The sequence below is a fragment of the Chiloscyllium plagiosum genome, chromosome 12, assembly GCF_004010195.1.
Source record: "Chiloscyllium plagiosum isolate BGI_BamShark_2017 chromosome 12, ASM401019v2, whole genome shotgun sequence".
NCBI lineage: Eukaryota > Metazoa > Chordata > Chondrichthyes > Orectolobiformes > Hemiscylliidae > Chiloscyllium > Chiloscyllium plagiosum.
In genome coordinates this window covers 14563265-14588669 of record NC_057721.1, presented here as the reverse complement: position 1 = coordinate 14588669, position 25405 = coordinate 14563265, and the positions used below count along the sequence as shown (strand labels likewise).

The 25405-nt window shown below is 39.2% G+C and overlaps 1 protein-coding gene across 44 annotated transcripts in view; it reads left to right on the top strand.

Moving 5' to 3' along the window:
• Nucleotides 1-25405, top strand: part of LOC122554996 (adhesion G-protein coupled receptor G2-like) — a 226179-nt gene that overhangs the window by 110527 nt on the left and 90247 nt on the right. For 33 of the 44 annotated variants that reach the window (XM_043700548.1, XM_043700549.1, XM_043700544.1 and 30 more), the window contains 14 exons: nucleotides 4110-4157; nucleotides 4651-4689; nucleotides 5134-5181; nucleotides 8426-8473; nucleotides 9145-9183; nucleotides 9628-9675; nucleotides 12655-12702; nucleotides 13196-13234; nucleotides 13680-13727; nucleotides 14873-14920; nucleotides 16272-16319; nucleotides 16422-16460; nucleotides 24189-24236; nucleotides 24964-25002. In XM_043700548.1, coding sequence (XP_043556483.1) covers nucleotides 4110-4157; nucleotides 4651-4689; nucleotides 5134-5181; nucleotides 8426-8473; nucleotides 9145-9183; nucleotides 9628-9675; nucleotides 12655-12702; nucleotides 13196-13234; nucleotides 13680-13727; nucleotides 14873-14920; nucleotides 16272-16319; nucleotides 16422-16460; nucleotides 24189-24236; nucleotides 24964-25002 — 627 coding nt within the window. The remainder of the gene's footprint in view (nucleotides 1-4109; nucleotides 4158-4650; nucleotides 4690-5133; nucleotides 5182-8425; nucleotides 8474-9144; nucleotides 9184-9627; nucleotides 9676-12654; nucleotides 12703-13195; nucleotides 13235-13679; nucleotides 13728-14872; nucleotides 14921-16271; nucleotides 16320-16421; nucleotides 16461-24188; nucleotides 24237-24963; nucleotides 25003-25405) is intronic. The other 11 variants (XM_043700540.1, XM_043700533.1, XM_043700514.1 and 8 more) reach the window with 9 other exon arrangements.

The following is a 25405-nucleotide window of genomic DNA, read 5'->3' as shown; positions in this document are numbered from 1 at the left end:
TAATGAGAGGCATAGATAGAGACGATAGCCAGAGACTATTTCCCAGGGTAGAAATGACTAACACGAGGGGTCATAGTTTTAAGCTGGTTGGAGGAAAGTATAGAGAGGATGTCAGAGGCGGGTTCTTTACACAGAGAGTTGTGAAAGCATGGAAAGCGTTGCCAGCAGCAGTTGTGGAAGTAAGGTCATTGGGGACATTTAAGAGACTATTGGACATGCATATGGTCACAGAAATTTGAGGGTGGATACATGAGGATCAGTGGTCGGCACAACATCGTGGGCTGAAGGGCCTGTTCTGTGCTGTACTGTTCTATGTTCTATGTTCTACTACTGGTGCATCAATTCCACAGATTCTGCCTTGTGTTCATTTGCCATTCACATTTCCTTTAAGCTGCACATAGAGTTCTGGACAAAGAAAGACTTTTATTTGTCACATAAAAGTATAATGTAAACAGCATGCATTTAATGTGGTATACTCAGAAAACATCAGTGAAAGCACAAGAAAATTAATCAAGTTCATTTACAAAGCATGTCTTGCCACACAACAGTCAGTATAAATGAAAATCTCCTACATTCTATTTAAACACTTCTAATCTCTCGACAGGGAATTCCTTCACCAAAGCAGCCATTTCACCAATGACATGTAATGAAAATAGATAGTTAAGGGATTTTTATTTTGAAAATGACAGCCATATGTTGATTGAAATGCATTAAATTTGCATTTGCAGAGTCAAGAGTGTGTTGCTTGAAAAGCACAGCAGGTCAGGCAGCATCTGAGGAACAGGAGAATCGATGTTTCAGGCATAAGCCCTTCACCAGGATCAGCCCTAATTCCTGTTGAGGGGCTTATGCCTGAAACATCGATTCTCCTGTTCCTCGGATGCTGCCTGACCTGCTGTGCTTTTCAAGCACCACACTCTCGACTCTGATCTCCAACATCTGCTGATCTCAATTTCTCCTGATTTACTTTGCAATGCAGGCTATGATAATTTTCTGAATAAAAAGAATTTATCTTCATCATCCCTTTACAATATTTGTTTTAAGGTTGCCCTCCAGAGGTTACAGTATCTACAATTACAATCATAGTCACATGAGCTTGCATTGGGAATACATGTTGCATCTGATCAGATAAACCTTGCTAAATGCATTGTTGAAGGGAGTAGCGGTATCAATTAAACTCAAGAAAAAGTGAACATTCTACAACATAGTCCTTAAGGACTTTATTTTATTAAAATTATTTGACCATGTTCTAACCTGAGGGCAATTTACACATGAATGCTGCAACCAGGGTTCAGCTGTCAAAACATTGTTTGATCTGAAGTCATGCATTTCCTTAGCGTTAACAGCTCGACAGTTACTGGCCCCACCTCCATGGGGCAGAACAGGTACTGAAAACAGGTACTTTGTAACTAATTAGGACCATGCAAATTTTTGTTGAAATTTGAGCTGTTCAGAACTGCTGGAAGTTCAAGGTGTGGTTTATTATCGACTCCGACAAGACAGAAGGAGGCTGTTCAGTCCTTTGAGCTTGTACAGGTTTTTTGAAAGAGTGTTCAGTTATACTCGAAACCCAGACAAGCAAAAAAAAAAATCTTTTCAATAACAAAACAATCAGCTCATGATGCATCTTACAGCCAGTGGACAAAACTAAGCAGTAAACTGAGTGTATAGTTGGGAGATGTCTAGACGACCATCAGACATTGGAACAGAAGTGGGTCGTTTGGTCCAAAAAGTCTAATCATGAAATTCCTGATAGTCCTCAACTCCAATTTCCTACCATTTCCCCAACCCTTGATTCCCTTACAGATTAAAAGAAAAGTCTATTTCAGCCTTGAATATATTTAATCACCCAATACTTGCAGCCAAGTCTGTTGGCTTTCTCCAGTACTGTCTGTTTTTACTTCAGATTTCCATTGTCTGCTGTATTTTTTCTTATTAAAAAAGTAAATATTGATTGCTTTATAAACGACCTGTGCCAGCTCACAGATAACCATAAACTGGAGAAAATAAGCAACTAACTTAAGGGACCATGTCCAAGTGAGGTTGCAGGATCAAACATTTTCACAATACTTGCCGTCTGCACTGGATCATTCATTGGGCAAAGGTGTGATGATAGAAAGCAGATTGAACTTTGCAAGCCAAACAGAGCAATTCACCAGGCCAACAAATTTCACATGATCCAATTTGTAGAATTAAAGGCTGTTGGCAATACATCACAAGCAGTAAGAAGATGGTGCAGCCATCTCCATTTCTCTGTGTTTAAGCTGAGTTGGAAAAGAAGCATCACAGGTATGCCATTTACTCCAGTATGAATGTGTGCCACAAGAGGGGCCACTTAAGGATGATTTGCTACAGCGACCATCCATGGGGCATGTATGCGAAACCTGACCATCCCAATCCGCAAGTGTCTGAGAGGTCAATGATACTAAAGAATAAGGTGTATCTTTCTTCAGAGAAATCATTAAACCTCCCAGAAGATATCTGGTGCACGGATACTCTGGTTCAGGGTAGGAACTCAAATTTTACATTGGACAAAGGAGGAGGAGTGACTTTTCTTTCAATGACCATGTCCTGGCTGGAGTATAAACTTCTGCAACAGATTTCCATTCAAATTCAAGGCACAACAGAATCGGAGGGATCTATACAGGTTTGGGTGAAAATATGAATTGTTTTTTCAGTAAGGTGAAAGACTCAAGAATGTGTAATAAAAGATTATAATAGCTATTATGTACATTGTTAGTCTGTCTCATCAGTGATGTCAAGTCATGACAGATCACACATAGGTGAAAACTGAGAGGGATGCGATCTGATTAATTCAAAGCAACAGGTTAACTATAAATAATGTCAAGAGCTAATAAATGTGCTTCTTTAGATTAAAGCAGTATAGCTTCCAGATTTTTCATTGGTAACATGTGATAGCCAAACATCATCATAGTGCATAAGCACAATTTTCAAAACCACCTGCTCCTCGGATGCTGCCTGACCGGCTGTGCTTTTCTGGCACCACTCTAATGTAGACTACTGAAGAAGAAAGATTCAAAAATATGCAATATATAATAGCTATAATGCACATTGTTAGTCAGTCTTGTCAATGATGTCAAGTCATGACAGACCACACATAGGTGGAAACTAAGAGGGAAATGTTCTGATTAATTCAATGCAACAGTTTAACTGTAAATAACGTCAAGAGCCAATAAATGGTTTTCTTTAGATTAAAGCGGCATAGTTTCCAGCTTTGTCATTGGAAACATGTATTCCCCAAACATCATCACAATGCATAAGCACTATTTTCAAACCACTGAGACTACTGGAACAAAGACCTAGCGAAACCAATTTGGTTCCCTGAATTGGGAAAATGTCCTTTTTTTAAATTAACACTTTTATACAGTAGACATTTAATAGTAGAATGTGTTGTCTATAATTTCTTGATGGTGGGCACAAATTATGGGCCCAGACTGTTAACAAACAGATGTTAGTTTTGCAACATCAGTAAAGGTGGACAGTTTTTATAACAGATTGTATATTTTACCTGATTTCTGCCTTCATGTTGATTCAATAAAAGGCCACTGCACCAGATGAGTTCCACAGATTGTCAAGATGAAATCTTCCATATTTTGACTATCTGCTCATATCATCTTTTTATTTGCAGGTAACAATTTTGCAAAATTGCCACATCACCTGTGACAGATAACTGTAAATTGTTGTTCGGAAGATTTAAAAGTTGAAAATGACAAATGGACATCAGTGGATAAAATTGTTGAATGTATATTTTCTCCTTCCTATCAATGTAAATTGCTTTTCAGCGGCTGCAGTTGCCTCTAGACCCATGAGTGCAACCACAATCACCGAAAATGTCTATACATTTATAATGGGAATAGATGTTGCTTCAAATCAACACACATAAATTTTGTTAAATGTATTGTAAAAGGGAATAGTTGTATCTATTAAACTGAAGAAAAATTGAACATTCTACAAAATGGTCCTGAAGTACCTTGTATCGTTGAAATAACTTTAGCTGTGTCCTAACATGAGGATGATTTAGAGATCAATGTTGAGGGCAGGGATTGGCTGTTGATTGTCTGAACTGAAGTCATGTCCATCTCTTACAGAGAACAGAATGACAGTTAATGGGACATCATCTCCACCAAACACTACAGGTACAGAAAATGGGCTCTTTGTAACTGTTCAGAACATTATATAACTGTTGTGGATGTGGAGTAATATAACATATCAAGAGCTTGTTTCTGTATAAATAAATGTATATGTGCCCTAATCTGTGGACAGTTTAAAACCTAATGTTACAAACCTGTAGAAAATGTGAAGGTGTTGAATGTTGGATCTGAAACCATGTACTTGTGTTTCTTGAACACCACATGGACCATTGGTGCACCAATTCTACAGATTCTGCCCTCTATCCATTTGCCATTAGCATCTCCTTTAAGCTGCATGCAAAGTTCTGGACAGAGAGGGAGTATTTGTCACATAAAATTGTCATGTAAAACCGCATGCAATTGATGATGCATACTCCAAAAACATCAATAGAGCAGAAGAAATATTAATCAAGTGTTTTTAAAAAGCATATCTTGCCACATCACAGTCCATATGAATGAAAATCTACATCCTGCCTAACAACTTATAATCCTTTTACAGGCAATTCCTTCACCAATGCAACCATTTCACCTGAGACAGGTAAGACAAATAGGGAGTTGAGAGATCCTTACTTTGAAGATGACAGAAGTACATTGATTGAAATACATGAAGTAAAAGTAATTCATCTTCCTCACCCCTCTGGTAGTTCAAATACATATCTTTAGGGCTACCCTCTAGTGGATATAGTGCCCTCTAGATCTACAATTACAACCAGAATCACATAAACTGTAATTCAATTGTATTGGGAATAGATGTTGCTTTAAATCAGCACAGACAAACTTTGTTAAGTGCTTTGTTGAAGGGAGTAGTTGTTTCAATTAAACCTAGAAAAAGTGAACATTCTGCAACATGGTCCTTTACGAGTTTATTTTATTAATATTATTTGGCCATGTCCTAACCTTTTGACAATTTACAGATAAATGCTGCAGGCAGGATTCAGCTGTCAAAAAACTGTTTGATCTGACATCTTGTATTTCCTTACAGTTAACAGCTCAACAGTTGCTGGTTCATCACCTCCATGGGACAGAACAGGTACTGTAAATGGGCTCTTTGTACCGAATAAGGACTAAGAAACCTTTTATTGAAATTGAGCTGTTCAGAACTGGTGGAAGTTGAAGGTGTGATTTATTATCGACTCCAGTAGGACAGAAGGAGGCTGTTCAGTCCTTTGAGCTTGTACAGGTTTTTTGAAAAAGTGTTCAGTTATACTTGAAACCCAGACAAGCAAAAAAAAATCTTTTCAGTAATGAAATGAACAACTATTGATGCATCTTACAGGCAGTTGAGCAAACTAAGCAGTAAACTAAGTGTATAGTTGGTAGATGACTAGACGGCCATCAAATATTGGAACAGAAGTGGGTCGTTTGGTCCTTCAAGTCTGATCATGACCCACCTGATAGTCCTCAACTCCAATTTCCTACGATTTCCCCAGTCCTTGATTCCCTTACGGATTAAAAAAGTCTATTCCAGTCTTAAATGTATTTAATGACCCAACCCTTGCAGCCAGGTCTGTTGACTTTCTCCAGCACTGTCTGTTTTTATTTCAGAGTTCCATTATCTGCTGTATTTTTTCTTGTTAAAGTCATAGAGTCACAGAGATGTACAGCACGGAAACAGACCCTTGGTCCAACTCATCCATGCCGACCAGATATCCCAACCCAATCTAATCCCACATGCTAGAACCCGGCGCATATCCCTCCAAACCCTTCCTATTCATAGACCCATCCAGATGCCTTTTAAATGTTGCAATTGTACTAGCCTCTACCACTTCCTGTGGCAGCTCATTCCATACATGTGCCACTCTCTACGTGAAGGAATTGCCCCTTAGGTCTCTTTTATATCTTTCCCCTCTCACCCTAAACCGATGCCCTCTTGTTCTGGATTCCTCCACCCCAGGGTAGAAGGGCTTTTGCCTAACACGTCGATTTTCCCGCTCCTCGGATGTTGCCTGAGCTGCTGTGCTTTTCCAGCACTATTCTAATCTAGATTCTGATCTCCAGCATCTGCAATCCTCACTTTTGCCACTTTGTCTATTTAGCCTATCCATGCCCCTCATGATTTTAAAAACCTCTATAAGATCACCCATCAGCCTCCGACACTCCAGGGAAAACAGCCCCAGCCTATTCAATTTCTCTCTATAGCTCAAATCCTCCAAACCTGGCAATATCCTAGCAAATCTTTTCTGAACCCTTTCAAGTTTCACAACATCTTTCCACTAGGAAGGAGACCAGAATTGCACACATTATTCCAAAAGTCGCCTAGCCAAACTCCTGTACAGCCGCAACATGACCTCCCAATTCCTGTACTCAATACTCTGAACAATAAAGGAAAGCATACCAAACGCCTTCTTCAAATAAAGAAAAGATTGATTGCACTATAAATGACCTGTATCAGCTCATAGATAACCATAAACAGGGGAAAATAAGCAAGGAACTTAAGAGACCATGTCCAAGTTAGGTTGCAGGATCAAGCATATTCGCGAGACTCGCAGTCTGCAGTGGATCATTCATTGGCCAAAGCTGTGACGATAGAAGGCAGATTGAACTTTGCAAGCCAAACACAGCAATTCACCAGACCAGCAAATTTCACATGGTCCAATTTGTAGAATTAAAGGCTGTTGGCAATACATCACCATCAGTGAGAAGATGGTGCAGCCATTTTCATTTCTCTGTGTTTAAGCTGAGTTGGAAAAGAAGCATCACAGGCATGCCATTTACTCCAGCATGAATGTAAAATTACATTTTACATTTGTCAAAGGAGGAGGAGTGACTTTTCTTTCAATGACCATATCCTGGCTGGAGTATAAACTTCTGCAACAGACTTCCATTCAAATTCAAGGCACAACAGAATCGGAGGGATCTATACAGGTTTGGGTGAAAATATGAATTGTTTTTTCAGTAAGGTGAAAGACTCAAGAATGTGTAATAAAAGATTATAATAGCTATTATGTACATTGTTAGTCTGTCTCATCAGTGATGTCAAGTCATGACAGATCACACATAGGTGGAAACTGAGAGGGATGCAATCTGATTAATTCAAAGCAACAGGTTAACTATAAATAATGTCAAGAGCTAATAAATGTGCTTCTTTAGATTAAAGCAGTGTAGCTTCTAGATTTTTCATTGGAAACATGTAATAGCCAAACATCATCATAGTGCATAAGCACAATTTTCAAAACCACCTGCTCCTCGGATGTTGCCTGACCGGCTGTGCTTTTCTGGTACCACTCTAATGTAGACTACTGAAATAAAGGCCTAGTGAAACCAATTTGGTTCCCTGAATTGGGAAAATGTCCTTTTTTTTATTGACAACTTTGTGGGCGGCACGGTGGCACAGTGGTTAGCACTGCTGCCTCACAGCGCCGGAGACCCGGGTCCCACAGTCCAAAGATGTGCAGGTCAGGTGAATTGGCCATGCTAAATTGTCCGTAGTGTTAGGTAAGGGGTAAATGTAGGGGTATGGGTGGGTTGCGCTTCGGCGGGTCGGTGTGGACTTGTTGGGCCGAAGGGCCTGTTTCCACACTGTAAAGTAATCTAATCTAATATAGTAGAAATCCAATGGCAGAATGCATTGTCTATAATTTCTTGATGGTGGACACAAATTATGGGCCCAGGCTGTTACAAACAGATGTTAGTTTTGCAACATCAGTAAAGGTGGACAGTTTTTAGAACCAAATTGGAACAGACTGCATATTTTACCTGATTTCTACCTCCATGTTGATTCGATAAAAGGCCACTGCACCAGATGAGTACCACAGATTGTCAAGATGAAAATTTCCATATTTAGTCTATCTGCTCATCATCTTTTTATTTGCAGGTAACAATTTTGCAAAATTACCACATCACCTGTGACAGATAACTGTAAATCGTTGTTCGGAAGATTTAAAAGTTGAAAATGACAAATGTACATCAATGGATAAAATTGTTGAATGTATATTTTCTCCTTCCTATCAATGTAAATTGCTTTTCAGTGGCTCTAGTTGCCTCTAGACCCATGAGTGCAACCACAATCACCGAAAATGTCTATACATTTGTAATAGGAATAGAGGTTGTTTCAAATCAGCACACATAAACTTTGTTAAATGTTTTGTTAAAGGGAATAGTTGTATCTAATAAACTGAAGAAAAATTGAACATTCTACAAAATGGTCCTTAAGTACCTTGTATCATTAAAATAACTTTAACTGTATCCTAACATGAGGATGATTTAGAGATGAATGATCAGGGCAGGGTTTGGCTGTTGATTGTCTGAACTGAAGTCATGTCCTTCTCTTACAGAGAACAGAATGACACTTAATGGGACATCATCTCCACTAAACACTACAGGTACAGAAAATGGGCTCTTTGTAACTGTTCAGAACATTATATAACTGTTGTGGATGTGGAGTAATATAACATATAAAAAGCTTGTTTCTGTAGAAATAAATGTATATGTGCCACAATCTGTGGACAGTTTAAAACCTAATGTTACAAACCTGTAGAAAATGTGAAGGTGTAAACACTACAGGTACAGAAAATGGGCTCTTTGTAACTGTTCAGAACATTATATAACTGTTGTGGATGTGGAGTAAGAAACTTATAAAAAGCTTGTTTCTGTAGAAATAAATGTATATGTGCCACAATCTTTGGACAGTTTAAAACCTAATGTTACAAACCTGTAGAAAATGTGAAGGTGTTGAATGTTGGATCTGAAACCATGTACTTGTGTTTCTTGAACACCACATGTACCATTGGTGCACCAATTCTACAGATTCTGCCCTCTATCCATTTGCTATTAGCATCTCCTTTAAACTGCATGCAAAGTTCTGGACAGAGAGAGTATTTGTCACATAAAATTATAGTGTAAAACAGCATGCATTTGATGATGCATACTCCAAAAACATCAATGAAGCAGATGAAATATTAATCAAGTGTTTTTAAAAAGCATATCTTGCCACATCACAATCCATATGAATGAAAATCTACATCCTGCCTAACAACTTGTAATCCTTTTACAGGCAATTCCTTCACCAATGCAACCATTTCACCTGTGACAGGTAAGACAAATAGGTAGTTGAGAGATCCTTACTTTGAAGATGGCAGAAGTACATTGATTGAAATACATGAAGTAAAAGTAATTCATCTTCCTCACCCCTCTGGTAGTTCAAATACATGTCTTTAGGGCTACCCTCTAGTGGACATAGTGCCCTCTAGATCTACAATTACAACCAGAATCACATAAACTGTAATTCAATTGTATTGGGAATAGACGTTGCTTTAAATCAGCACAGACAAACTTTGTTAAGTGCTTTGTTGAAGGGAGTAGTTGTTTCAATTAAACCAAGAAAAAGTGAACATTCTGCAACATGGTCCTTTACGAGTTTATTTTATTAATATTATTTGGCCATGTCCTAACCTTTGGACAATTTACAGATAAATGCTGCAGGCAGGATTCAGCTGTCAAAAAACTGTTTGATCTGACATCTTGTATTTCCTTACAGTTAAAAGCTCAACAGTTGCTGGCTCAAGACCTCCATGGGACAGAACAGGTACTGTAAACGCGCTCTTTGTACCGAATAAGGACTAAGAAACCTTTTATTGAAATTTGAGCTGTTCAGAACTGCTGGAAGTTGAAGGTGTGATTTATTATCGACTCCAGTAGGACAGAAGGAAGCTGTTCAGTCCTTTGAGCTTGTACAGGTTTTTTGAAAAAGTGTTCAGTTATACTTGAAACCCAGACAAGCAAAAAATATATATCTTTTCAGTAATGAAATGAACAACTATTGATGTATTTTACAGCTAGTGGAACAGACTAAGCAGCAAGCTGAGTGTATAGTTGGTAGATGTCTTGACGACCATCAAATATTGGAACTGAAGTGGGTCGTTTGGTCCTTCAAGTCTGATCATGACCCACCTGATAGTCCTCAACTCCAATTTCCTACGATTTCCCCAACCCTAGATTCCCTTACAAATTAAAAAAAAGTCTATTTCAGCTTTGAATATATTTAATGACTCGACCCATGCAGCCAGGTCTGTTGACTTTCTCCAGTACTGTCTGTTTTTATTTCAGAGTTTCATTATCTGCTGTATTTTTTCTTATTAGAGTCATAGAGATGTACAGCACGGAAACAGACCCTTCAGTCCAACTTGTCCATGCCAACCAGATATCCCAACCCAATCTCATCCCCACGCCAGCACCCGGCCCATACTCTTCCAAACCCTTCCTATTCATATACCCATCCAGATGCATTTTAAATGTTGCAATTGTACTAGCCTCTACCACTTCCTCTGGCAGCTCATTCCATATATGTACCACCCTGGGTGTGAAAAAGTTGCCCCTTGGGTTTCTTTTATATCTTTCCCCTCTCACCCTAAGCCTATGCCCTCTAGTTTTGGGCTCCCCCACCCCAGGGAAGAGACTTTGTCTATTTATCCTATCTATGCCCCTCATGATTTATAAACCACTATAAGGTCAACCCTCAGCCTCCGATGCTTCAGGGAAAACAGCCACAGCCTATTCAACCTCTCCTAGGGCTCAAATTCTCAAATTCTCTAACCCTCGTAACATCCTAGCAAATCTTTTCTGAACCCTTTCAAGTTTCACAACATCCTTCCGGTAGGAAGGAGACCAGAATTGTACAAAATATTCCAAAAGTCGCCTAACCAATGTTCTGTACAGCCGCAACATGACCTCCCAACTCCTGTACACAATACTCTGACCAATAAAGGAAAGCATATGAAACGCCTTCATCAAACAAAGAAAATATTGACTGCTTTATGAGCGACCTGTACCAGCTCATAGATAACCATACGTCGGGGAGAATAAGCAAGGAACTTAAGAGACCATGTCCAAGTGAGGTTGCAGGATCAACATATTCCCAATACTTGCCATCTGCAGCGGATCATTCATTGGTCAAAGCTGTGACGATAGAAGGCAGATTGAACTTTGCAAGCCAAACACAGCAATTCACCAGACCCACAAATTTCACATGGTCCAATTTGTAGAATTAAAGGCTGTTGGCAATAAATCAGAAGGAGTGAGAAGATGGTGAAGCCATCTCTATTTCTCTCTGCTTAAGTTGAGTTGGAAAAGAAGCATCACAGGCATGCCATTAACTCCAACTACCATCCATGGGGCATGTATGTGAAACCTGGCCATCCCAATCTGCAAGGGTCTGAGAGGTCAATGAATTAAAGAATAAGATGTATCTTTCTTCAGAGAAATCGTTAAACCTCCCAGAAGATTTCTGGTACGCAGATGCTCTGGTTCAGGGTAGGAACTTAAATTTTACATTTGTCAAAGGAGGAGGAGTGATCTTTCTTTCGAAGACCATAAACTTCTTTAACAGACTCCTATTCAAATTCAAGGTGCAAGAGAATCTGAGGGATTTAAACAGGTATGGGTGAAAAGGTGAAGTGTTTTTTCAGTAAGAAGAAAGATTCAAAAATATACAATAAACTATTATAATAGCTATAATGCACGTTGTTAGTCAGTCTTGTCAATGATGTCAAGTCATGACAGACCACACATAGGTGGAAACTAAGAGGGAAATGTTCTGATTAATTCAATGCAACAGTTTAACTGTAAATAACGTCAAGAGCCAATAAATGGTTTTCTTTAGATTAAAGCGGCATAGTTTCCAGATTTTTCATTGGTAACATGTATTCCCCAAACATCATCACAATGCAAAAGCACTATTTTCAAAACCACTAAGACTCCTGGAATAAAGGCCCAGTGAAACCAATTTTGTTCCCTGAATTGGGAAAATGTCCTGTTTTGTATTGACACTTGTATACAGTAGAAATCTAATGGCAGAATGTATTGTCTATGATTTCTTGATAGTGGGCACAAATTATGGGCCCAGACTGTTAACAAACAGATGCTAGTTTTGCAACATCAGTAAAGGTGAACAGTTTTTAGAACAAAATTGGAACAGATCGTATATTTTACCTTATTTCTGCCTTCATGTTGATTCAATAAAAGGCCACTGCACCAGATGAGTACCACAGATTGTCAAGATGAAATCTTCCATATTTAGTCTATCTGCTTATCATCTTTTTAATTGCAAGTAACAATTTTGCAAAATTACCACATCACCTGTGACAGATAACTGTAAATTGTTGTTCAGAAGATTTAAATTTTGAAAATGGCAAATGGACATCAGTGGATAAAATTGTTGAATGTATATTTTCTCCTTCCAATCAATGTAAATTGCTTTTCAGTTGCTCCAGTTGCCTCTAGACCATGAGTGCAACCACAATCACCGAAAATGTCTATACATTTGTAATAGGAATAGATGTTGCTTCAAATCAGCACACATAAACTTTGTTAAATGTTTTGTTAAAGGGAATAGTTGTATCTAATAAACTGAAGAAAAATTGAACATTCTACAAAATGGTCCTTAAGTACCTTGTATCATTAAAATAACTTTAACTGTATCCTAACATGAGGATGATTTAGAGATGAATGATCAGGGCAGGGTTTGGCTCTTGATTGTCTGAACTGAAGTCATGTCCTTCTCTTACAGAGAACAGAATGACGCTTAATGGGACATCATCTCCACTAAACACTACAGGTACAGAAAATGGGCTCTTTGTAACTGTTCAGAACATTATATAACTGTTGTGGATGTGGAGTAATATAACATATAAAGAGCTTGTTTCTGTAGAAATAAATTTATATGTGCCCTAATCTGTGGACAGTTTAAAACCTAATGTTACAAACCTGTAGAAAATGTGAAGGTGTTGAATGTTGGATCTGAAACCATGTACTTGTGTTTTTTGAACACCACATGTACCATTGGTGCACCAATTCTACAGATTCTGCCCTCTATCCATTTGCCATTAGCACCTCCTTTAAGCTGCATGCAAAGTTCTGGACAGAGAGGGAGTATTTGTCACATAAAATTGTCTTGTAAAACAGCATGCAATTGATGTGGCATATTCCGAAACAGCAATAATAGCAGATGAAATATTAATCAAGTGTTTTTAAAAAGCATATCTTGCCACATCACAGTCCATATGAATGAAAATCTACATCCTGCCTAACAACTTGTAATCCTTTTACAGGCGATTCCTTCACCAATGCAACCATTTCACCTGTGACAGGTAAGACAAATAGGTAGTTGAGAGATTTTTATTTTGAAGATGACAGTGATACATTGATTGAAATGCATGAAGTAAAAATAATTTAACTTCCTCATACCTCTGGTATTTCAAATACTTGTCCTTAGGGCTGCCCTCCAGTGGACGTAGTACCCTCCAGATCTACAATTACAACCAGAATCACATAAACTGTGTATCACTTGTCTTGGGAATAGATGTTGATTTAAATCAGCACAGACAAACCTTATTAAGTGCTTTGTTGAAGAGAGTAGTTGTATCAATGAAAGCGAGAAAAAGTGTACATTCTCCAACATGGTCCTTAACAAGCTTATTTTACTAAACTTATTTGGCCATGGCCTAACCTAAGAACTATTTACAGATAAATGCTGCTGGCAGGGTTCAGCTGTCAAAACATTGTTTGATCTGAAGTCATGAATTTGCCTTACAGTTAACAGCTCGACAGTTACTGGCTCATCACCTCCATGGGACAGAACAGGTACTGAAAATGGGCTCTTTGTAATTAATAAGGATTAAAAACCCTTTTGTTGAAATTTGAGCTGTTCAGAACTGCCGGAAGTTGAAGGTGTGGTTTATTATCGACTCCAACAGGACAGGAGGAGGCTGTTCAGTCCTTTGAGCTTGTACAGGTTTTTTGTAGGAATGTTCAGTTATACCCAAAACCCAGACAAGCCAAAAAAAAATCTTTTCAATAACAAAACATTCAGCTAATGATGCACCCTACAGCCTGTGGAGGAAACTAAACAGTAAACTGTGTGTATAGTTGATAGATGTCTAGATGACCACCAGACATTGGAACAGAAGTGGGTCGTTTGGTCCTTCAAGTCTGATCGTGACCCACGTAATAGTCCTCAATTCCAATTCCCTACCATTTCCCCAACCCTTGATTCCCTTACTGATTAAATAAAAATCTGTCTATTTCAGTCTTAAATATATTTAATGACCCAATCTTTACAGCCAGGTCTGCTGACTTTCTCCAGCACTGTCTGTTTTTATTTCTGATTTCCATTATCTGCTGTATTTTGTATTACAAATAAAGAGAATATTAATTGCTTTATAAATTATCTGCACCAGCTCATAGATAACCATAGATAGGGGAAATGAAGTGATAAGCCCTTTAGAGATCATGTCCAAGTGGGTTTGCAGGATCAAACATTTTCACAATAGTTGCCATCTCCAGTGGATAATTCATTGGCCAATGCTGTGACGATAGCAGGCAGATTGAAGTTTGCAAGTCAAACAGAGCAATTCACCAGACCAGCAAGTTTCTCATGGTCCAATTTGTAGAATTGGCAATAGAGCTGAAGCAGTGAGAAGCTGGTGTTGCCATCGCCATTTCTCTATGTTTAAGTTGAGGTGGAAAAACAGCTTCACTGAAATACCATTTTCCCCTATAATCTGACCATCCCAATCTGCAAGTATCTGAGAGGTCAATGAAACTAAAGGGAGAAAAGGTTAACCCCCTCCCCTTTCCAAAAAAAAACAAACAGAAGGGTCCTTCAGTAACTTGTATATTAAAATTATTTTAGTTGTACCCTAACTTGAGGACAATATACACATGAATGCTGCAGGCAGGTTTCGGCTGTTGATTATATGAACTGAAGTCTCACACTTCTCTTACAGAGAATACCACAACACTTACTGGGACATCATCTCCACCAAACACAACAGGTACAGAAAATGACACATGTATGGGACACTCTGATTCACAGCAGGAACTCAGATTTTACATTTGACAAAGGAAGAGAGGTGTCATATCATGGCTGGAGCTTAAATTTCTCCAACAGACTTCCATTCAGTTTCAGGGCACAAGAGACTCTGTGGGGTAGAAATCGGGTCAGCTAGGGTCAAGTTAAAGGGAAATTAGTTATTTGGTGTAATGAAGGATTTAAGAGTATGTTAATAGAAAAGATTGTAATAGCTCTTATGCTCATTGTTAGTCTGCATCATTAATGATGTCAAGTAATGTCAGATCATGTGTCTGTGGAACCTGAGAGGGAAATGTTCTGATAAATTCAATGCAACAGTTTAACTTGTAAATAATGTAAACAGCCAATAAATGGTTTTCTTTAGATTAAAGCAGCATAGTTTCCAGCTCTTTCATTGGAAACATATATTCCCTAAACAACATCGTAATGCATAAGCATTGTTTTCAAAACCACCAAAGCTACTGGGATAAAGCTCCAGTGAAGCCAATCTTGGTTCCATGAGTTGTGAAAGTGTCATGTTGTGTATTGACATTTCTTATACAGTAGCAAAACATGTTGTCTATAATTTCTTAAAACAACCAAATCCTTACAATAAAAGCTTGGTGTAACTTAATAACTAAATTCTAATAGATGGATAGTGGCATAAATTCTGGGCCCAGGCTGTTACCAACAGATGTTATTTTTGTAAAATCAGTAAAGGCAGATGGTTTTCAAAATCAAATTGGAACTGGTTATACATTCCACCTGGTTTCTGCCTTCATGTCGATTCGACAAAAGGCCACTGCACCAGATGAATTCCACAGATTGTCAAGGTGAAATCTCCCATGTTTGGCCTAACTGCTTATTATCTTCTTATTTGCAGGGAAGACATTTTGTAATACTACCACATCATGTATGACACATAATTGTAAACTGTTGTTCAGGACATTTAAAATTTGAAAATGACAACCGGACATGAATGGATAACATTTTCCACATTGTTGAATGCATATTTTCTCCTTCTGATCAATGCAAATTGCTTTCCAATAGCTACAGTTTCCTCCAGACCCATAAATACCACCATAATCACCTAAATAGGGATAGATGTTGCTTCAAATCAGCACCGACACACTTTGTAAAATGCATTGTTGAAGGAATTAATTCTATCAATTAAACTCAAGAAAAATTGAACATTCCACACAGTGGTCCTTCAGTAACTTGTATATTAAAATTATTTTAGTTGTATCCTAACTTGAGGACAATATACACATGAATGCTGCAGGCAGGTTTTGGCTGTTGATTGTATGAACTGAAATCTTACACTTCTCTTACAGAGAATACCACAACACTTACTGGGACATCATCTCCACCAAACACAACAGGTACAGAAAATGAGCTCTTTCTAAAGCATGACTTGCCACATGACAGTCAGTATTAATGAAAATTTCCTACATCCCATCTAACCACTTGTAATCTTTTTACAGGGAATTACTTTACCAATGCAGCCATTTCACCCATGACAGGTAATGCAAATAGGTGTTTAAGGAATTTTGATTTTGAAAGTGACAGCTGTATGTTAATTGAAATGCATGAAATTGGTTCTCTTTGCAACCTAGGTTATGACAACTTTCTGAATAAAATTAATTTATCTTTCACATCTTTCTACTACTTAAAATACTTGACTTCAAGGCTGCCCTCCAGTGGTTACAATGCCCTCTAGATATATAATTACAACTACAATCACAGAAACTGTCTATCACCTGTACTGGGAATGTTTCCAATCAGCACAGACAAAATTTGTTAAATGCTTCGTTAAAGGGAGTAGTTGTATCAATTAATCTCAAGAAACATTGAACACTCTTTTATTAAAATAATTTAGATTAATTTAGGATATCTGGTCAGCATGGACAGGCTGGACTGAAGGGTCTGTTTCGGTGCTGTACACCTCTATGACTCTAATTTGGCCATGACCTCACCAGAGGACAATTACAGATGAATGCTGCAGGCAGGGTTCGGCTGTTAATTGTTTGATCTGAAGTAATGTATTTCTCTTACAGTTAACAGCTCAACAGTTACTGGCTCATCAACTTCTCAGGATAGAACAGGCACTGAAAATGGGCTGTTTGTAACTAAGAATGTAAGAAGCCTTTTGATCAAATTTGAGCCAGAAGCTCAAGGTGTGATTTATTATCAAATCAGACAGGAGAAAAGCAGACTTTTAGTCCCCTGCACAGGTTTTTTTCAAAGAACTCTTCAATTATACTGGACTCCCAGAAAAACAAAAGCTGTATCTTCTAAGTCATGAAACAATCAGCTAGCTGATTTTAAACGATGCATCTTGCAGCCATTGGAGGAGACTGAGCAGTAAATTGAGTGTATAGTTGGTAGGTTCTAGAAGACCATCAGACAGAGGAACAGAAGTAGATCATTTGGTTCTTCAAGTCTGATCACAACCCATCCGATAATCCTCAACTCCACTTTTCTGCCATTTCCTCAACATTTGACTCCATTACAGATTTAAAAAAGGCCACTTCAGCCTTGAATATATTTAATGGCCCAGATCTGCTGATTTTCTCTGACACTGTTTTATTTCAGATTATCATTATCTACAGTATTTTATCTTTATTAATAAAAATAATATTGATTGCTTTATAAACGAGCTGTACCAGCCCAGAGCTAACTGTAACTAGGGGAAATGAAGTGATAAGCTCATAGGGGACCATTGTCCATGTTGGTTTGCAGGATCAAACAGTTTCACAATACTTGCCATCTGCAGTGAATCATTCATTGGCCAAAGCTGTGACAATAGCAGGCAGATTGAACTTTGCAAATCAAACAGAATAATTCACCAGACCAGCAAATTTCACATGGTCCAATGTTGGCAATAAATCAGAAGGAGTGAGTAAATGGTGCAGCCATTGCCTTAACTCCATGCTCAAGCTGAGGTGAAAAAGTAGCATTACAGGCATGACATTTGCCACAGTGTGAATGCTGAGTGCCATGCGTGCCATAAGACGGGCCACTTGAGAATGTTTTGCGAAAGCAGGAGGAGACTACTGTCCATGGGGCACGTATGTGAAACCTGAACCTTTGCAATCTGCAAATGTCTAAGAGATCAATGTTTATAAGTAGTGAGACCTATCCTTCTTAGGAGAAGTCGTTAACCCCCCAGAAGACTTTTGATATGCAGATCCTCTGGCACATTGCAGGAACTCCAATCTTAAATTTAACAAATGAGGAGGAGCGTCTTTTCTTTCAAAGACCATGTCATGTTCCAAACTCAGGGAGATATTTTTAAGGTGAGGGAGACAGATTTTAAAATGAGTTGAGTGGCAACTTTTTTACATTAAGAGTGGTTCGTGTCTGGAATGAAATGCCAGAGTAAGTGGTAGATGCAGGTACAGTTAGAACATTTAAAAGATATTTGGATATATTCATCAATAGGAAAGGGTTGAAGGCATATGGACAAGGTGCAAGGAGATGGGACAGTTTTATTTTGGGGACATGGTCAATGCAGATTGGTTGAACCGAGGTGTCTGTTTCTAAGTTGTTTTTCTCAATGACTTTAAGAGACTGTGAAGGGCAAAAATAGAGTTAGGTTAAAATGTGAATAGTTGTTTGGGAAAACAATTGACTTAAGGATATGTAATCAAAGATCATAATAGCTATTATACTCATTATTAGTCAATGAAAGAGACCTTGAAGTGCAGGTTCATAGCTCCTTGAAAGTGGAGTCGCAGGTGGATAGGATAGTGAAGAAGGCATTTGGTATGCTTTCCTTTATTGGTCAGAGTATTGAGTACAGGAGTTTGGAGGTCATGTTGCAGCTGTACAGGACATTGGTTAGGCCACTGTTGGAATATTGTGTGCCATTCTGGTCTCCTTCATATTGGAAAGATGTTGTGAAACTTGAAAGGGTTCAGAAAAGATTTACAAGAATGTTGCCAGGGTTGGAGGATCTGAGCTACAGGGAGAGGCTGAACAGACTGGGACTGTTTTACCTGGAGCATTGGAGGCTGAGGGGTGACCTTATAGATGTTTACAAAATTATGAGGGGCATGGATAGGATAAATAGACAAAGTCTTTTCCCTGGGGTCAGGGAGTCCAGAACTAGAGGGCATAGGTTTAGTGTGAGAGAGGAAAGATATAAAAGAGACCTAAGGGGCAACTTTTTCACGCAGAGGGTGGTGCGTGTATGGAATGAGCTGCCAGAGGAAATGGTGGAGGCTGATACAATTGCAACATTTAAGAGGCATTTGGATGGGTATATGAATAGGAAGGGTTTGGAGGGATATGGGCCGGGTGCTGGTAGGTGGGACTAGATTGGGTTTGGATATCTGGTCGGCATGGATGGGTTGAACCAAAGGATCTGTTTCCATGCTGTACATCTGTATGACTCTATGACTCTATGTCAAGTAATGTCAGATCACGTGTAGGTGGAACCTGAGAGGGAAATGTTTTGATTAACTCAATGCAACAGTTTAAGTTGTAAATAATGTCAACAGCAAATAACTTCTTTTCTTTAGATTAAAGCAGCATGGTTTCCAGCTCTTTCATTAGACACATATAGTCCCCAAACAACATCATAATGCATAAACACAATTTTCAAAACCTACTAGAATAAAAGTCCAGTGAAGCCAATCTTGGTTCCATGTCATGCGGAAGTGTTATGCTGTGTGTTGATATTTCTTACAGAGTAGAAGTGTAATGACAGAACATATTGTCTACAATTTCTTAGACCAATCAAACTCTTACAGTGAAACATGGTGTAACACAGTAACTAAATTCTACAACATTGTTGGTGGTATAAATTATGAGCCCAGGCTGTTACCAACAGATGTTAGTTATGCAACATCAGTGAAAGTGGACGGTTCTCAGAACCAAATTGGAACAGATTGTATATTCTACGTGATTTCTGCCTTCATGTCACTTTGATAAAATGCCACTGCACCAGATGAGTTCCATAGATTGTCCAGATGAAATCTTCCATATTCAGTCTAACTGTTTATAATCGTCTTATTTGCAGGAAATGCTTTCTGCAATATTACCACATCATCTGCGACAGATAACTGTAAATTGGTGTTAAGGAGATTTAAAATTTGAAAATGACAACTGGACATCAAGTTATCATTTTCAAACTGGTCCAGTTGTCATTTTCAAATTTTAAATCTCTTGAACACCAATTACAGTTATCTGTCACAGATGATGTGGTAATATCGCAAAAAGTGTTCCCTGCAAATCAAACGATTATGCAGTCGGGCCAAACATTGAAGATTTCATCTGGACAATCTGTGGAACTTGTGTATTTTCTCATGTCTATCAATCTAAATCGTGTTCCATGACCTCAGGCTCATCTGAGAGAACGAGATCTTTCTGGACAGGACCTTCAGCGAGGTTATTATACCGAGCATACCAGAAGAGAGTAGAAGGGAGAAGACGATGAGGAAGGCAGAGATGAGACAAGTGCAAGAGACCCCGGGGGAAGTACCTGTCAGGAACAGGTTGAATCTCTTGGAAACCGTAGAGACAGACGTCACTGCCAGTCCGAAAGGCGGTCAGGTCTGCCAATCAGAAATTGGCGTGAAGGCAGAGCCAAGGAGTCAGATATCACACAGAGCCATGGTAATAGGGGACTCCATAGTGAGAGGGACTGAAAGGGGTTTCTGTGGGCAACAGGCGGGATTTGAGGATGGTGTGTTGCCTTCCTGGTGCCAGGATTAAGGACATCGCAGGCAGACTGCAGGAAATCCTCAAGGACGAAGGTGAAGAGCCAGACATGGTGGTGCAAGTCGGCACAAATGACGTCGGGAAGAAGAGGAGGGACATTGTACAGCGGGACTTCGGAGAACTCGGAAGAAGGCTGAAAAGCAGGACATCCAAAGTGGTTATCTCCGGTTTGCTTCCAGTTCCTCGGGCTGGAGAGGACAGGAACAGGGAGAAAATCAGACTTGAATGTGTGGCTGGGGAACTGGTGCAGGAAGCAAAGATTTGAATTCTTGGATCACTGGGATATGTTTAGCGATAAGGATAAATTATATTTGGGGGACGGGTTGCACCTTAATAGGTGGGGGACCAGCATTCTGGCAGGTAGGTTTGCCACTGCAACACAGCTGCGTTTAAACTAAACAGCGGGGAGGAGGGGTTACAAACTGGAAGTTTAAGAAGGAAGTTAAAGGGAAAGTTAGAACAAGGGAAGTCAAGAAAGACAACGGAATCAATGGAGCAGAAAACTCAAAAAAGGATCATGCCATAAGGTCAAGTGAAATAGGGATGGATAGGAAGGGTGAGGGGAATAACAAATTAAAAATATTATATATGAATGCATGAAGCATTAGAAATAAGGTGGATGATCTTTGAGGCTCATTTGGAAATTGGCAGTTACGATGTTGTGGGGATAACTGAGACGTGGCTTCAAGTGGACAGGGCCTGGGAAATGAATATTCAAGGCTATACGTGCTATCGTAAGGACAGGCTGACTGGCAGAGGGGGTGGGGTGGCCCTGTTGATAAGAAATGATATTCAGTCCTTTTGCGGGGGGAACCTAGGATCAGGGGATGTAGAGTCAGTATGGACAGAGCTGAGAAATACTAAGGGTAAAAAGACCCTAATGAGAGTTATCACAGGCCCCCAAACAGTAGATTGGATGTAATGTGTAAGTTGAAATTGGCCTGTTGTTATGGGGGATTTCAATATGCAGGTAGACTGGGAGAATCAGGATGGTACTGGACCCCAAGAAAGGGAGTTTGTGGAGTGCCTCCAAGATGGATTCTTAGAACAGCTTGTGCTGGAGCCTACCAGGTGTTGTGCAACAAATCGGATTTGATCAGGGACCCCGAAGTAAAGGAGCCATTAGGAGGTAGTGACCAAAATACAATAAGCTTTAATCTGCAGTTTGAAAGGGAGAGGGTAGAATTGGAAGTGACAATATTTCAGTTGAATAAGGGGAACTATGGAGCTATGAGGGAGGAGCTGGCCAAAATTCAATGGCGCAATAGCCTAGCAGGGATGACAGTGGAACAACAATGGCAGGTATTTCTGGGTATAAGCTTTTAAAGAACAACAGAGGATAACTAAAAAGGATAAAAGAACTAAAAAGGATAACTAAAACTAAATATGCAAAGAAAAAATAAGGTACGAAGGTAAACTGGCCAAAAATATAAAGGAGGATAGTAAAGGCTTTTTTAGGTATGTGAAAAGAAAAAAAATGGTTAAGACTAAAATTGGGCCCTTGAAGACAGAAACAGGTGAATTTATTACAGGGAACAAAGAAATGGCAGAAGAGTTGAGTTGGTACTTTAGATCTGTGTTCACTGGGGAAGACACAAGCAATGTAACAGTGGCTGAAGGACCTGAACTTAAGGGAATTTATATTTGCCAGGAATTGGTGTTGGAGAGACTGTTAGGTTGATAAATCCCCGGGGCCTGATGGTCTGCATCCCAGGGTACTGAAGGAGGTGGCTCGAGAAATCATGGATGCATTGGTGATCATTTTCCAATGTTCTATAGATTCAGGATCAGTTCCTGTGGATTGGAGGGTGGCTAATGTTGTCCCACTTTTTAAGAAAAGAGGGAGAGAGAAAACAGAGAATTATAGACCAGTTAGTCTGACCTCAGTGGTGGGAAAAATGCTGGAGTCAATTATAAAGGATGAAATTACGACAAATCTGGGTAGCAGTAACTGGATAGGTCGGAATCAGCATGGATTTATGAAGGGTAAATCATGCTTGACTAATCTTCTGGAATTTTTTGATGATGTAACTCTGAAGATGGACAAGGGAGATCCAGTGGATGTAGTATACCTGGACTTTCAGAAAGCCTTTGATAAAGTCCCACATAGGAGGTTAGTGAGCAAAATTAGGGCACATGGTATTAGGGGCAAAATACTGACATGGCTTAAAAATTGGTTGGCTGACAGGAAACAAAGAGTAGTGATAAACGGCTCCCTTTCGGAATGGCAGGTGGTGACCAGTGGTGTGCCACAGGGGTAGTGCTGGGACTTCAGCTTTTTACAATGTACATTAATGATATAGATGAAGATATTAAAAGTAATATTAGCAAATTTGCTGATGACACAAAGCTGGGTGGCAGGGTGAAATATGGGGAGGATGTTAGGAGAATACAGGGTGACCTGGACAGGCTAGGTGAGTGGACGGATGCATGGCAGATGCAGTTTAATGTGGATAAATGTGTGGTTATCCACTTTGGTGGCAAGAACAGGAAGGCAGATTACTACCTAAATGGAGTCAAGTTAGGTAAAGGGACAGTACAACAAGATCTAGGTGTTCTTGCACACCAGTCAATGAAAGCAAGCATGCAGGTACAGCAGGCAGTGAAGAAAGTTAATAGCATGCTGGCCTTCATAATAAGAGGAATTGAGTATAGAAGCAAAGAGGTCCTTCTGCAGCTGTACAGGGCCCTGGTGAGTCCTCACCTGGAATATTGTGCGCAGTTTTGGTCTCCAAATTTGAGGAAAGACATTCTGGCAATTGAGGGAGTGCAGCGCAGGTTCACGAGGCCAATTCCTGGAATGGCGGGATTATCTTACGCTGAAAGATTGGAGCGACTGGGCTTGTATAGAAGGCTGTGAGGGGATCTGATTGAGACGTATAAGATTATTAAAGGATTGGACACTCTGGAGGCAGGAAGCATGTTTCCACTGATGGGTGAGTCCCGAACCAGGGGACACAGTTTAAAAATAAGGGGTAGGTCACTTAGAACAGAGTTGAGGAGAAACTTCTTCACCCAGAGAGTGGTGGGTGTGTGGAATGCTCTGCCCCAGAAGGCTGTGGAGGCTAAGTCTCTGGATACTTTCAAGAAAGAGTTGGATAGAGCTCTTAAGGATAGTGGAATCAAGGATTATGAGATAAGGCAGGAACAGGATACTGATTGAGGATGATCAGCCATGATCATAATGAATGGTGGTGCAGGCTCGAAGGGCAGATTTGCCTACTCCTGCACCTATTGTCTATTGAACACAACAATAATCACCTAAATTGTCTGTAAATTTGAACTGAGAATAGATGTTGCTTCAAATCAGCATAGGTGAACTTTCGAACATGCATTTTTGAAGGTAATATTTGAATCAATTAAACTCGAGAAAAATTGAACATTCCACACAATGGTCCTTAAGTAACTTGCTTTATTAAAATAATTTTAGCCATGCACTAACCTGAGGATAACTTACAGGTTGATATTGCAGGCAGGGTTCGGCTGTTGATTGTTCTCACTGAAATCACATATTTGTTTTACAGAGAACAGCACGACACTTACTGGGACATTATCTCCACAAAACACAACAGGTACAGAAAGTGGGCTCTTTGTAACTGTTCAGAACATTCGATAACTTGTTGAAATAGAGTAATAGGATACATAAGGAGCTTGTTTCTGTAAATATAAATTCATATGTAGGAGGAGAAAGTGAGGTCTGCAGATGCTGGAGATCAGAGCTGAAAATGTGTTGCTGGAAAAGCGCAGCAGGTCAGGCAGCATCCAGGGAACAGGAGAATCGACATTTCAGGCATAAGCCCTTCTTCAGGAATGACCTGAAGAAGGGCTTATGCCCGAAACGTCGATTCTCCTGTTCCCTGGATGCTGCCTGACCTGCTGCGCTTTTCCAGCAACACATTTTCAGCTAAATTCATATGTACCCTAATCTGTGGACAATTTAAAAACTAATGTTACAGATAAGTAGAAAATTTGAAACTGTTGAATGTTGGGTATGAAATCCTTATATTGAACGCCACATGTATGACTGGGGCATCAATTCTACAGATTCTGCCTTCTATTTATCTGCCATTAGCATTGCCTTTAAGTTGCATGTAAAAGTTCTGTACAAAGAGAGTATTTGTCACATAAAATTACCTCATAAAACAGCGTGCAACTGGCATGGCATATTCAGAAAACATCTATAATAGCAGAAGAAATATTTATCAAGTGCTATTAGAAAGCACATCTTGATACACCTCAGTCAGTACAAAAGAAAATCTCCTACATCCTTCCTATCTACTTGTAATCTTTTTTTTACAGGGAATTCCTTTACCAATGCAACCATTTCACTTATGACAGGTAATGCAAATAGGTATTTGAGAGATTTTTATTTTGAAAATGACAGCTATATGTATTGAAATACATGACATTTTGCAATCTAGGTCATGACAACTTTTCAAGTAAAAATAATTTATCTTCATCACCTTTGTAGTACTTAAAATACTTGGCTTTAAGGCTGCCCTCCAGTGGTTACAGACTCCTCTGGATCTACAGTTACGGTACAACCATAATCACATAAACTGTCTATCACTTCTATTGGGAATAGATGTTGCTTCCGATTAACACAGACACATTTTGCATTATTGAAGAGAATAATTGTATCAATTAAACTCAGGAAAAATTCAACATTCTACAACATGGTCCTTAAGGACCTTATTTTATCAAAATAATTAGGCCGTGTCCTAACCTAAAGACAAGTTAC